The sequence below is a fragment of the Diprion similis genome, chromosome 1 (genome assembly GCF_021155765.1).
Source record: "Diprion similis isolate iyDipSimi1 chromosome 1, iyDipSimi1.1, whole genome shotgun sequence".
Taxonomy (NCBI): Eukaryota; Metazoa; Arthropoda; class Insecta; order Hymenoptera; family Diprionidae; genus Diprion; species Diprion similis.
Window position 1 is genome coordinate 15,411,941 of NC_060105.1, and position 15,838 is coordinate 15,427,778.

Genomic DNA, 15,838 nt, shown 5'->3' on the forward strand with positions numbered 1-15,838 from the left:
GTTGTGCGTAATAATAGCAGGCCAAGCAGCAGGGTCATCAAGAATTAAGTTGAAATCCACGTTTTGCTGTTGATCATTTTCATTTACGTCAGTTTTTTCTCGTACATAATTCGGTTCAAGATCACTGGCAGCTACAACACACTTTTCAAGGCTTTGATTTAACCTAGTTCTTTTTTTTTATAGCTGGTTGTTCTGAAGCTACGTCACTTGTTTCGTGTATTTCTGATAATGTTGAGTATTCTATGTCATCCACAGACGTGTCGTGATCAATTTCTAATTGATTGGAACTGTAGGGCTTTAAATAATTTACTAGGGAACCCGATAGTTTTTTGTCAACCTTCTTCCGGATCAACTTACGTGTACGATATCGAGCACCCGAAAGCCGTTTGGATTTGCGTCCGCATCCTGACATTACGACTTTATATTTCTTATTATCGTATTTTTTATTTACTATTGATATTTGACGTTGAGTGGTCGGTCATAAATCTTATGGGTTTCCCGAGTACCCGTCATAGAATACTTACAACTTTTCATGTAGAGAGGAAAAAGTGATGCAAGCTCCATCATGTTAGCGACAGAACGGTACATACTGAATAGTGTGAAAACTTGACGCTGCAGTAGTTGAGGCGCTGACAGCGGTTATTGAGTTTATCGATAACTACTGAAGCGTACTGACACGTGTTTGCGAAAATACTACAGGGATTATCGACAATTATATACCGTGATTCTGAGCGTTGAAGATTCATATAAAGATAGAACGGAAAATAGCGAGTTAAGTCGAGAAACAGTCATCTTTGTTATTTCATCTACTGTACAAATCAAGTAGCTGGTGAGGCCGGTGGCCGCTCCGAAAATATTGCGCCCTGAGGCGATTACCACACTTGCCTAATGTCTGAAGCCGGCCCTGGCCATGCCCGGTGCTCTGCTCCAGAGTTCCACGAAGCGGGCTTCCGTCCATTGCTTAGATAGGCATTTTACGTGCCCCAGCGATAGGCCGGCTAGGCAGCCCTCGTCGCTTGCTCGGCGTGAGGTTCTTTCTCTGGCTAGGTTGTGTGCCAGCTCGTTACCTTGGATACCGCTTGTTCTGACACCCATATAAGGTTCACGCGGTTATCCATTGCCAGCTGTGATAAAAGAGTGATACAGTCCCAGGTCACTACTGACTTTGCGACGTATGCGTCTAGGTGTCTAAGTGCCGCCCGACTGTTACTGCAGATATATGTGCTTCCCTTCGTAGCCCTTGCTCAGGATATGCCTGGTACAAGCCAGCAGGACATACATTTCAGCTTGTAGCACCGAGGCCGTGGGTCCCGGGCAAGTAAAGTGCTCGTCCTTGGTCCCCCGCATCAGAAGCCGGCCCCGGTGCTTGTCCCGGTTTCAGACCGGTCTGTGTACCAGACGCGTCCTTTTGGTGAGCGTAGATCATCTGGGTTGTTGAACCAGGTTTCTCGGGGGGGGGGGGGGGGGGGGGTAATTTACCCAGAAAGTGTGGTCAAATTGGAATCTGCTAGGGCAGCGGTCCCCGCTCAGCTTCAGAGCCGTCCGCGGTACCCTTACCCGGTTTAGTATCATTGTGTGTCCCAAAGCGGTGCGGTTCCAGAGCGCTAAGTGCCACAGGTGTAGCGCCGCCCTCCAGGCCTTCTCCTCCACCGTGATGTGTGGAGGTGGTGGATCCAGAAGGGCTCCCAATCAATTGTCGGGGTGGTGCGAAGAGCCCCGTAATACCTAGGAAGACCATCCTATAGATCCGGTCGTATACCATTCGGAATGTGGCCTTGCCCATTGCGGGCCACCACACGAGTGAGGCACAGGGCATTTGAGGTAGTATGATGGCTGTGGATATCCATCGGACTACTCATGGTTGTAGTCTCCAGGTTTGACCCACCATCCTTCTGCAGGCCCAGTAAGTGGTCGTGGCCTTTCTGTGTCTGGCGGACCCTCCATGTGAGTTTACGGTCCAGGTTGACTCCCAAGTAACGTACCCAGGTGGACACGGTTAATCTCGACCCAAAGATCTCCGAAAGAGGTGAATATTTATATTAAAGTTGACGAAATAAACAACATATTTTTGTTCTGCGATGAGAGTCTGAAGAGAGGGTGTATTCTTTTCGTGATGAGAGAGAGAGAAACGGTAGAGTAGTAGGTAGAGTGGTTTTGCTAGGATTGATCCTCAGTCCCTGGGATGTGCACCAGTTCTGAACAAAGTCAAGTGCCTTCTGCGTTTTGCTTGTCACAGAGGGAAGGTGATCACCTGTGACGATCCGTGTTGACGTGACGTTATTCATGTTATAGAAAGTTGTATTTCCTCGATAGCAAGGCTGACACAGTGCAGAGCTTTTCTGAACAAAGTGCAGAACCAGTTGGGGAAGAAAATAAAGCGGCTTAGGAAAGACAACGGACTGGAGTTTGTCAACGCCAAGATGCAGAGCATAACCGAGGAGTACGGAATAGAGCATGGAAAAAGCGTAGAGTATATGCCACACTAAAACGGTTCTGCGGAATGAGCCAATTGTACACTCGTGGCATCCGCCAGAACGATCATGCACTCGAAGGGTCTAGGAAAACCTTTTTGGGCCGAGGCAGTGAATACGGTAGCTTTCGTTCTAAATCGCACTGGGACAGGCAGCCTACCAGAGAAAACACCCTATGAGCTCTGGCACGGAAAGCCAGCGAGTCAAATCGAGTTAAAAATTTTGGGCACAAAGGCATACGCGCATATACCAAAGGATAAGAGAAAGAAATGGGATAAGAAATCCAGTCCCGGAATTTTCGTGGGTTACGGTGAGACCACTAAAGGGTATCATATCTGGTTTTCAGAACAGGGAGCAGTAAAAATCCTTCGAGAGATTGTATTGTCAATGAAAAATCGGGATTGAGCGAAGATAGAACCTTACCTGAAGAAAACGAGGATTTATACGAAGATATACCTGGAAAAGATGTTGGTCATCGTGAAGCTAAAAGGGAAGAGAACGTTGCGGTCGAGCAAGAGGAGCAAAGGCGATATAGACTACGCGACCGACAAGCTATTTGCCAACCGGGATATCTCGTAGACTACATAAACATTGAAGACCGTTTCGTAGCTGAGAGTAAAGAACCAAAAACTTACGTCGACGCAGTCCAGAATCAGCAAGAAAACTTGTGGAAAGAGGCAATGGACAATGAAATGGACTCATTGTATAGAAACGAAACTTGGAAACTGGTGGAACTTCCAAAAGGAGCCCAAGTTTTGCGGAATCGATGGGTATACAAAGTAAAATAGGTAGCAGAGGGTTCAGTTGATAGATACAACGCACGATTTGAAGTTAAAGGATTCACGCACGCACACAAAAAATCAGGCATAGATTACTCTGAGACCTTTAGTCCAATAATAAAATTCACCTTAATAAGGATAATTCTAGCAATGGCAGTTGCTGCGAGACTGAGATTGGTGCATTTTGAGGTGAAGACGGCTGTCCTCCGCGGTAACCTAGATGAGAACATCTACAATGTACAGCCACAAGAGCATAAAGATGGTTCGGCAAAGGTCTGTAAATCAAAGAAAGCAATCTACAGATTAAAGTAAGCAGCGAGATGCTGGAACCAGAACTTCACTGAATGCTTTCAAAAGGTTTAATTCGAAAGCGAGTGCTGCAGACCCATGCACCATCACGAGCGAAAAGGGGAAAAACGCATTGATTCTTGCAGTCTATTTTGATGATAGATACATGAGTTGCTGCGAAATGAGTTAGTCGTAAGTAAGTACGATATATGTGAGATAATTGGACTGATTTAGTCATGTGCGTGTTAAAGGAATGCGAGGACTGAGAATGATTACGTTATAAGTAGGAGTGCTGTCAGAAAATAAAATAAAAAGTGGGGTAATATGATTTGAAAGTGTCGATTATAAGGAGTCAAAGCTTAAAGTTGATTAAGTTGTTACGTGGGGATGGAACGTGTGCTGAGTGGTGGTAGCTTATGGTTATAAATAATCAAGATCGCTCCCACGTAACGACAATGAATAAAAATTAAGAACGAAGAAAGACGTACCTTGCGATAACCCAGCTACATGTGGGTACGTTGTTGCTTAGTACTATACAGGCCCTTATGAAAGTTGTTTGAATGGGTGAGGTTATTTATAATAGTAATGGAATGGATAGGTGATCGTTAAAAATAAATGATTAAATATGGATTAATCTGCTAAAAGATAACATATATTCTTCAAACGATTTGCTATGAAAAATGAACGATGACAATGGATGATGTAAAGGACCAAATGAGAAATTTTAATGGTTAAATTGGGTGAATTTATATAAAGGTAACGTCGACGAGAGGATTTGGTTTCGAGTACAGAGAAGCTGTAGAACTAGTCAAATTTAATTGTTTGCGCTATTCAGCAATCGTTGTGCTAATTAATATTAAATGGTAGAATTAAACAGTACCAAGAACATCTATGTTGAACGATTATTGTGTATAGTTGGTCGTTTACAATCATATGGTATTTCTCTCCTTAGATTTATAAAGTCTTTTGTTAACATGCCAATTATAACTATATTGAATTGGTCCGCGGAAACACACACCATTTGGAATATTAATTGGTAGATTCAGAATTAAGGTTGAGTCTTGAGAATTACTCTCGGAATGTGCAGGAGCACATGGTCGCCAACCTTGTGTGGAAGAATCCTATAGACGTGCTTCCGCCGATCAAGACATGTATGTTTATAGCAATTGCAATAAAATCTGTGATCAATTAGAATTCTAAATAATTATTGCAGTGCGGCCGAACGGACAGTTGCTTTCGGAATATCCAAAACATATTTCCTGCAGCTAGTTACCAATTCTACTATTATATCTTGTATGGAAGTTCTTAGAAAACAATATGTTTCATTTTGATAGGGGCTAGTGAAGCTTGCCACCGATTCTATATTCTAATTCAAAAACGAGTATTAAAACTCGACACCAATTCTTATGTCTTCTGAGTTTATATTAAAAAAAGGTAAATTTTAACAAATGGTGAAAATGAGATGTTGGAGAACACTGCTCGAATTGGCTTATCTTTGATAAGGATGGCGAGACTGAGAGCCATCGGATCGTGTCAGTCTGAGTCGATGGTATTCTGGAGCAGAGCCTCACCTCGGATTCGTACTGGTAGTTGAATGGAATATGTGACGATGATATTCAGCCACTTAGTCTAGTTGAATTTAGAATATATGTTGTTGTGCTGAAAGTTATTGTTCGAAATGTTCAAATGTTTCACTTGCAATTGACTAACAGCAGATGATTGAATTGTTGTTTTATTGGAAAAGGTTATTAACTAGAATTGATGATGAATTTAGTTATTACTAAGATCACTTAACATTACCTGGTGCTTATGAATCAGGGCCGAACTTGATTTGGTGTAAGGCAAATGGAATATCATAAAAATGTCTATTCGCGAAGATATTAGAATTAGTAAGGAACAGGAAAGATTTTAAGTTAGGAAACAGTGAGATCTTTGCAGTTAAAAGAATAAACCGAAATGCTCCATTTTAACGCATTAGCATGAGACTTTAGGCCGGTCACAATTAGGATTTTCCAGACACTACTATTACTCAGGAAGGCTAACAAGGGTTGACGTCCACGCACCTCGCAACTTGTCAGACGACAGACATGGCTTCTTGTATATAAATTACTCTGTTTACTCTATACTGTATATTAATTACTCTATTTAAACTTAGTGCTTCTAATGTAAGCGGCTTGTCCTAATTATTGGTGGAAAATACGTCTTAACAAAAGAGAGATTTTCAGGTTGAGCTAATTCGTACTAGCTCAGCGTTTCTTGATATATGAGTACTATTTTTGGACTGTACATGTACAATTGGTAATAGAGCCACAATCACCATATACATGGTGAAAAAATTGTTTGTTTCAGTGAGTGATTAATCGTTTCTGGGATATACATACTGAAACAAATAATTTTTTACACATCTTATTCTCGGCATACAGTGAATATTTAATTAAATTAATATTTCATGTAACCGACCGTTTGAATTAAAATTTTTTCTATTCTTGCAGTTCAAAAATAGTATTGGTACCAGTATTGGTAGCTATAAATAGATAAAAGTCGTGGATTTAGCATTTTGATTAGTTGAAAAAAATATAAGAAAAATTTGCACCACATTCTCGCGAGCGGGAGACTATTTATGTTAGTTTTACAATTTGAATTCAAATTTTTTCCATTCTTACAGTTCTAATAGTATTGGTACTAGTATTGGTAGCTATGGATAGATAAAAGTCGTGGGTTTATTGTTTTGATTAGGTGAAAAAACACAAGAAAAATTTTGGCGTCTTTCTCGTAATTGGGAGACTGTTTTATGTTAGTTTTGCAACTTTTGTGAATTTTTTCATATTTTTAACCATGGTCATTTTTTTTTTAGTTAAAAAAAAAAAAAACGTAACTCAGAAAAGGTTGTTCCGAAAAATCTGAAAAATTCAGGAAAATCTTTCAGAGCAAGGACGACAACAGAAAAAATCACGAAGCAAATCAAATATGTTGTGGTCTGGAGGCTAGGTGAATTGACGTGTTCTGCAGTGAAAAGTTTCTGCAGATCACATTGTGAAATACACTCCTTCTTAATATTTTACACAACTAGATGTAACTCTTAATCGTAGTACTTGGATTTAATCTTATTTTAGAAGAGCCAAAAATTACATACCGGTAGCCATCTTTACCTAAGCATTCTCCCCATCGAGCCGCTTACGTAACGATCTCATAGAAATATCATAAATAGACTAGGGAAACCAGCCGGATATCAAGTTGCGAATAAAAAAAGAAAGCAGATTGCGGGGTGCTGTATTTTTTTCTGATTGCTTGACATACATTATCGTTTCGAGGCTTGAAGAACAATCGTTTACATATCGAGATTATCACACCTATAAACAAAATGATATACATATTATTAAAAAAGTAAAATAATATTAAGTTACTACAACGCTCACTATGTGGCTCGGTATATGGCTGGCTTTTCGGAGAGGAAGACATAGCTCGGACGTGAAGTACTGTCTCTCTTAAACCGGTACAGTGTTTGCAAAAGGCGTGTACACTGGAGATCAGTACCCATTTAGCACGTGTTTTTTTTTGTAAATCAGTGACATTACAATTTTGGTTAGATTGTCCCACTTACGCGCCGTAGCTAGTAGAAAGAGACAATACTTCAACTCCGAGCTGTTTCTTTCTCTGGAACCCCCACCACCATAGTAAGCGTTCCAGTATTATTATATCCAGTGGATTGACCATGTATAGTTATAAAAGTGGCAACTTGTGTTGCATGCAAAGAGTAAAAGATGCGCAATCACCAAACGAGGTTTATTGCGTATGCGTCAGAAGACGGAGATAACGAGCACCCTCGATCTTCTCTCTGTTTCTTTTCGCAACGCATTTTCACTTACAGCGGTGTCTATATCTCACGTGCTCTGTCTATGATATCTCTATGGAAGATCAGCTGCAAGATCAACTGTTCGCAATACAAGACAGACTCCTATTGTAAAATATTACGTGTTACACAACCATGAAATTTGTATAGTATCTTTAGCACTAACCAAGGCATAATACTGATTGTAAGAGAGAGCTTTAGCTAATGTGATTATCCGACAACACAAAACTTGGAAAACGCTTCTACGCAAGTTACTGTTCAGTTACAACTGTTATTGATTGAACGATATAACCTTTTCTTGAACACTGTTATTTCATAGTTCGTATTCATAATAGTCTTGTCATAGTGTTTTAAAAAATAAGCAGATCATAACTGTTGCAAAATAAAATTTCTATACTTCAATTGCGGGAACTTGAGGGTCATTGGAGTAAAGCTTTTGGAAAATTTATTGAAAACCTGTCGGAGCTCCATCGGATTTCATAATTTTGGAAACGATAGACATTGAAGTAGGAGTTGGCCGTACAGAAGAGATTTTATTGCGCTTTATGATGAGGTTTGCGATAGTAAACGGGGACCATTCTGAGTTGACTATGTTGTGAAAATTTTTTAAGATTGATTACGTCACAATGTCGAGAAAAATTTTGTTCTGACATTTGGATGACGAAATTCAACATCTTTAATTTTTCTAATGAAAACTTTCTGATATCAAATACATTGTCAAGTGTTGAACCGTGTAGAAAAGTCGATATAAGGTGAAAACATGATTATAATATTGGATTGAGAGAGATATTCATTTGGTAAATATTTTTGAATCATCGGATGTGACCCTGTCAGTACACTACTTGAATTGCACAAAAGGTCAAAGAAACCAGAAGAGGTCAGAAATAGAATTGCGTTCTTTCGATAGATTTGATTTGAAACGCCCCATGTACAAAATAAATATTTGATACATTTTTTTCAGATATAAACAAAATATATGCCTGTGAAGTCAGGAGACGGCATCACTTGGAGCGCAAGGAAGGCGGCGGGTTTGATCCAGAGGAATATGATAAATTTCCAGAACGATACATATCTACGTTCAGTAAAAAGATCGCTCCATATGCATCCGTGATTATTAATGGGATTTATTGGGCTCTTGACTCTCCAAAGTTGCTAACTATACCAGATGCAAAAAATCTTCTAAGACCAGCCCACACGCCTTGGTTGCCCACCAGTGTGGGAGCTCCATCATTGCCGCATCGAATGTTAGCTATATGCGATATATCTGCTGATCCTGGTGGAAGTATTGAGTAAGAAGCCTTAAATGTGGTATTTAATTCAATCTTTTTTCACAACTGTACCTATTTTATCGATGCATCTATTTTATGATTCAACTAATTTTCTAATTTCGATAATAGACTATTTAATTACGAGTAACAAACAAGCCATACTATTAATACCAAGATCGTTACTCCAGCAGCCAATTTACTTTGAACAAGTGAGTTTTCTTAAAATTTCTTGACATCAATCTTCTGCGATTTTCTTTGACGTTAATCAATTTCGAAGTATTTGACCTTGTCTACAGACAAGATATTATTGAAATGTACGTTTTGTACGTATTATAACGGTTTTTAAGACTTTCCATACAATCTGTAATTCGTTAGGGTAACAATTTCAAGTGGTAACTATTGTAACCTAAAATTTCCACGTGATCGCCTAGCGGGAGAACCTGGCAACCGCAAATCAAGGTTTAGAATAATTTGGCACCCGCGATGATCCTTTGTCAGATGAACAGAACGTAATTAATGTAGTTGGGTGCCAGGTGTATCACTACACGAATTTCTACTCCAACGCTACCACACTCGCTCTCATCGCTATGCCTTGGCTTGCTGATTGTGAGTATTGTGGAGAGGAGATAGGTATTCTGGGAAGAGAAAGAGAGACACTCGACATGACTTGCTCATTTAATAAAACAAAATAAAAATCATATATTTTTCCAATGTTAACAATACAAAAAAAAAATAAATAAATAAAAGTAAAAGTTTTCAGAACGCTACGGCAATCTTAAAAGAAATTAAACAATGATTAGTTCGCTTTTCGCGAACCAACAAAATTGACTACCGTAATCAAAATATGGAATTATCGTAATTAATCTAATTACACAATATTAATTGACTCAGCACAACTTACACACAATTCGTCCTACTATTTAAAAATTATAGCGTAACTAGTTCTAACTAATACTAAATTCAAGAAAACGAATCCAAATCAAAAGCGTATTGGAAAATCCGTGAAACATAGCGCAATCGTCAACATCATACTGGAACGCAACTAATCCACAATCGAATCAAAATCATATTCAACACAGCATAATCGTCACCATAATTTTTCGGAATCATAACCGTAAATTTACGTAACTAACTTAATTCGTAACCGTAACTTCGTAAATAACCTCATCGTAATCATAATCGCAATCTAAAATTAAAACGTAACTCCTGGACGCTACTGAAGCCACACAAAATCGTAATCATAATCCTAATTCTTTACGGTACCAAATTTGTCAACTGTCCGTAACTGAAACCCAATCCAATCGTAACTGTGATCGTGACTTTTTGAAGCACAGTATATCTATAACCGTAACTCTGATAAAGTCGTAACTCGTAATTCCGTGAGTTAAATTTAAACGTGACGCATCGGAAATTCGTAACATTAATCGTAACATCCGAAACAACATAGACGCTATTCAGAACTCTCCCTCGTTATCATCTGTGACACCATGTGAAAAACGACACTGCACATTTACAAACGCAACTCGAACCAGTACGACTGAATTTTGGCTATACGCAATTCACAACAAAACGAAATTCATACAAATCATGATTATAACCGTAATCTTTCGCGAACGAAATCAAATCAAATCGTTAATATACAACTCTGGCTACTGTCATAAAGCACAGAGATTGGCAAACGAACTTCAAGCCTATGTCGTAATCGTAATTCAAAATGGCTATCCGTTATTCGGTAAGCCGTCAATATTTTACCCTTGAAATTCGACCACGAGAAATTAACAACGTCTACATCGGAATACAGCCACCAAAAGACGGTGTCTACGCCCGCGTAGTCTTTGTCGGACCAAAAGAAATAATTTTTCGTGGCGCAAGAAAATCGAAAACTCGACACTAGCGAAACTTTTTCGATAACTAGTGTCTAACTAACTAGCTTCTAAGCGCCAAGACGAGAGTGCTTTGAAATCTGTGGACCTGCCTCAACGCGGACCTCTTTGCGCCACCTGTTACGCATTTCAAGAAAGGGTAACAATCGATTTTAAATCAATTTTGTCTATTGCGCAATCTGATGCGCACTTCACGGAACATTTCGACGCAGAGCTTATCGATAGATCGTAATTTCATCGTTTACGCAGGTGCTCGGCAATTCGGTGTTAAGCGGAGTGAGGTGGCTCCCTCGTCGCTAGATGAACGGCCAAATTTCGTGATGAACATTGAGGGGAAACGTGGAAAGATGCTGTGGCTCGCTGGCCGCCAGCGGAATTTTCTTTCACCTTAGATTCCCTCGCTGCTGGGATGTACCTTAGCTCCTGTTCCGTAGCCTCAATACTCGTTAGAAATTGGCGTCACTTCGCTACTACATAATTTCTTTAAAATCGTCACCGACTTCTGGCTTTATGTCGTCGAAACTCGAAAAACAAAAAGGAACAAGAAGCCTGAAATAAATCCCATTCGATATAGCATAAATTGTCCCTTCACTGAATTTCGGATGCGCGACTCCCATCCTGGCTCTCTTTTCGTAGTTTACCGTAATTAATTTGGGAACTTCTTGTAACGTGCATTCGAAATGCAACGGTTTATTGATTACCGATGTCACGATTATGAAATCTGGTGTAAAGAGAGAAATAAAAGACATCGTTTGTCCAAAACGACAGTCGTTCCCAAGAGACTCCTTTGACATTCTTCAGACGGTTAGATTTAAGGGTCTGGAGGGGGATACGTAACAGTATATTATGCATCTAGCGAAGGAAGTACAAGACGAGTCCTGTGAACATTGTGCGAGACAAAAAAACGCTTTCTTGCCGTGGTGCATACGATATTTTCTACAACAAATGCATCAAAAATGCAAGTTTAGAATTATGGAGTTACGGGGTTATGGGGTTATAGGGTTGTGGGAGTTTTTGGATTTGAGTACGTGGGTTTTCAAGGAGTCCTCAGCTATGTGATATATTGCAATAATACAAATTGCCTATGACCTATTCCTTTGGCTGTGGGGTTATGGGGATATAGGGTTATGGGTGTTTGGGTTCATGGGCTTAAATTATTAGGGTGGGATATCATTGGGATAAATGTTTCTGGGATTTAGTTAGTTGGATTTAGCGTTGGAAGCTTGTATATAATAGACATATCTGACTGCTAAACCCGAAAGTCGATTTTTTGTATGACTATGTAATGAACGGCTAGATTTGAAACAATCTTGAAAGAAATCAGTTAGCGAGTAAAACCTAGTTTAGTTCAGATCATCAATCATCGTCCGGGCTGAACAGGTTGGCTCCTAGGCAAATTTCGACTCGTAGTAAAATATTACGTAAGAATGGCCTTTACCCCCTTTCCCCCCAAGGTAAGGTTATGTAGAGATTTTTTAAACCTCTCCTCACTCTCGAGATCCTTACGTAATTAATGAACGGCCCTTAACATTGCGCAGTTGAACATATGTATACTAGAATCCTGATTTCATTTACATGGTGTATTATTCACAGCTGTGTTCACTTACTACGTGTTAATTTTACGCGCCGGTGGGATATTTTGGCGAAATCGAGAATGTTAAAAACGGGCTTTTTTTGTATAATATTGCTGGATATTCATGATTCATTCTAGTAATGAAGTTTGAACTTATTTCTATGCACGTGCTACGAAGTTTTCGCAGTAATAAGCCGGCCAAAGTTATGAAATCTATGAACAATGGTACTGAATACGAATTTGCAAAATCATCATTCTTTGAGTAACATTATATTTTATACAGGACTAAACAAAATTTTATTTAACAGATTCATGAATGAATGCACGACCATAGACACGCCCTTCTGTTTGTACGACGCTGATCGCAATAAAGATACGAAATCGTTCAAAGGACCTGGAGTTTTGGTTTGCTCAATAGACAATATGCCTACTCAGCTGCCAAGGGAGGCAACAGACTTTTTTGGAGACTTGTTGTATCCGTATGTATCTGACATTATCCAGTCCGACGCAAGGAAACCACTCGAAGAACACAACTTCAGCCCAGCTGTGTATGGGGCAATAATTGCATCTAACGGTCAACTGACTCCCAACTTTGAATATATCCAAGAATTGAGACAGCTGAACGTTCGAAGTCGGCACAAAGCAGAATGTGGAGATACACAGGATAAGAAGGTAATAGTACTCGAAAATTGAGCAACCTGTTCATTCAAATATTCAATTGAAAAATTAATTACATGTTCGAATGGTTTCAATTAGGTACTTGTATTGGGTGCTGGATACGTATCGCCACCATTGGTTGAGTATCTTCACAGGGACAAACGCATCGGAATTATTGTTGGCTCGCAATTAAAGGATGAAGCTGATGCTTTAGCGAACAGATATCCGGGCGTAGAATCAGTGTTCCTCAATGTCTTAGAAAGACCTGACACATTAAGAGAGTTAATCGCTTCGGCAGATGTGGTGGTATCTCTGCTACCATACTCTCTACATCACGTAATTGCAAAAACTTGTATTGATACAAGAACACACATGGTGACAGCCAGTTACCTCAATGATCAAGTCAGAGCTCTGCATCAAGAGTAAGTATTCACATCTGTCAGTAAACTGCAATTACTTCATATCAGAAGTGGATAGTGATAATTTGTCATCTTCATCTAAAATGCCATATGATATTTATTGCTTATAACACGGCTGGCTTAATCGGTGGACTAAAAACGGTACATTTAGCGGATTGCTCACCCAAGGAGAACTTTGTTGGTCAAAACGACGTCAACATCGCATCGTTGAGTATTTTAATTATTTGTTGCGACGTAACAAAGACATCATAATTTATTATACGATATTTTGACTACATTGCTCTGAAAAATTTGTACGTATTCTGTCTAGACTACAAAATTGCAGTGAAAATTTTGTCCATAAGAAGATACTACAAATTCGAAATATTTGACCGATAAATGTCCTGTTAACAATAGCGATTTTTACGTGAAATTAATATCAATATAAACTATAGAGGATCACATGAGGTCTACACGATAAGGAACGTATATATTCCGCTTTTAAAATAATGCATTTTTACATAAGATTCAGAGTGGAAGGACGTTTTTCTCGCTTTTTTAATAGTTTTTTTGATACTTTTTTTTCTGTTTTAATATCTGTTCAAAATCTACAATAATACATACCGCATTTACAATTCCATTAACTATTTCTTAAATTTTTGCTCGAGGCCTGACCACACTTTCGATTAATTTTGTTTTGTTGTAATCCCAGTACCATCCACCATTTTTAAACGCTAAAAAAAAATAGATAACATGGTTAAAAAACGAAAAAAACTGTCTTTCTAGTGTGAACCTCGCGTGAAAATTTTTTATTTCGAAAGTGGAATGTTTTTTCTTATTGTTCCATAAAAATCGATTTGGGTGTTTTGAGATGAGTTTGAAAATTTATAGGCTGAAGGCAAGTAGTTGAATAAATTTGACAACTTTTTTTCAAGGTTTTTAGGAATTATTAACTCGGGAAAAAATCCTAGATGAAATTAAAAAATGTGTATCATGGAAGGAGCCACGAGACCGTAGTCAAATATGAAAACTTGGAATAAGATATCCCCAGCGTTTTTCAGTATTCTGTTGATTACGTAACATTTAAAATTTTACGTATTTCACAAAAACGCTTTCGCGCTAATGCTTTGATAAGTGTATCGGCTAGCTGCCGTCCTGAAGGAACATACTTAACAATGAGTTCCTCACTTACGATCGTGTCTCGAATGTAATGATATCTTATAACTATATGTTTTATAAGTTTGTTAAACGCAAGATTTTCAATCAATTTTATTGAACTGTTTATCGATGTAAACCTCACTCGCCGTCTTAGACTTAAGACCACGGTCACTCATTGCATATCTTACAAAGAACACTAGTTCGGTGCGCCCACCACTAATTTATCCTATCAGAATAACCCAGTTTCAGTCATTTTATAACTGAAAATAAAAAAACTAAAATTCTTATGTATGGAGTAGGAACCCATTAGCTCAATCAGTTTTTTAATCAGTTTCGCCGTTACCTGCCATACCCGATAGGGTATGTCTTCATAAGCCGTTACTGGCTACAGATACGAACATTATGAATAGTTTATTTATAATACAGGGTGTCCCATCTCCAAAGTGCCCAAACTGATAGGGGTTATAGAGGAGGTCAAGCTGATCCAAAGAACATGTGGTCTCCAACGTCGCGTTCACGAGATACAACCGATTAAAAAAGTCCCGCTAAGCGCCAGCATATAGGCAACCGAGCACACAAGCACCGGCATGCAGGTAACTGAGTACACAGCAGTCAGCTATTAGTGGTCTTGTTGATGCGCGCTTGACTACTAATGCGAAACATGATGCTTTCAAATTCACTCTTGAAAACACTTTTGGCATTGAATTTTCGCCAAACCTAACAACGAGGGCGTGTGATGGAAATAGCCTTATCATTTATCCACGTTGAGCTGTGTACTCAGTTGCATACACGCAGGCGCTTAGCAGGACTTTTTTAACCGGTCGCATCTGGCGAATGTGACTTCGGAAACCACGTGTTCTTTGGGTTAATTGACTCAGTTCGACCTCCTCTATAACCCCTATCAGTTGAGTCACTTAGAGCTGGAACACCATGTATAAATGGATATCATTAAATAAATTATCTATATATCAACTAACTAATAATGATTCAATAAACTAATTATCTGTAAATGAGGTATCCGCACCACTAAGATACTCGTATCTTTTATCGGTGGAAAAACAGTTTAAAGGGCTCTTTTACCCCTTAAAACCGTTTTCCGCCGATAAAAAAATACTGTCTTCTAGTTTTCAGGCTTCTACACCATACATCGACGAGATCTACGGAAGTAAGCGCATTTCGGTGGGCTATCTATAACGAAAGTATTCTGTTGGGTGGCTGAAAAGAACGTATCTCATAATCAGTCGATGTACAAGATATACTATAAAGCTTTGTTTACACTAACTGTAGCGTTTTTTCGAGATACCTCCGTTCTAGCCACCCAACGAAATAAGTCTGTTATAAACTGCTGGCGAAATACGGCCGTTTAGACGACCCGCCGTAATAAATCTTTTTCCATAGGACCCGTCAACATGAGTTGCAACAAAATTGAACAGGGACAGCAAACTGATATTCCTTGTTAGTCATAAAAACTCTTTTGTAGCTGTAGGTGCTGTGGCAGTGGCATATACTTACC

General features: G+C 39.1%; 1 protein-coding gene across 1 annotated transcript in view; it reads left to right on the forward strand.

Moving 5' to 3' along the window:
* LOC124405981 (alpha-aminoadipic semialdehyde synthase, mitochondrial) overlaps window positions 1-15,838 on the forward strand; it is a 145,807-nt gene that overhangs the window by 108,142 nt on the left and 21,827 nt on the right. Inside the window, exons 5-7 of the mRNA XM_046881266.1 lie at window positions 8,350-8,677; window positions 12,421-12,784; window positions 12,869-13,191. Coding sequence (XP_046737222.1) covers window positions 8,350-8,677; window positions 12,421-12,784; window positions 12,869-13,191 — 1,015 coding nt within the window. The remainder of the gene's footprint in view (window positions 1-8,349; window positions 8,678-12,420; window positions 12,785-12,868; window positions 13,192-15,838) is intronic.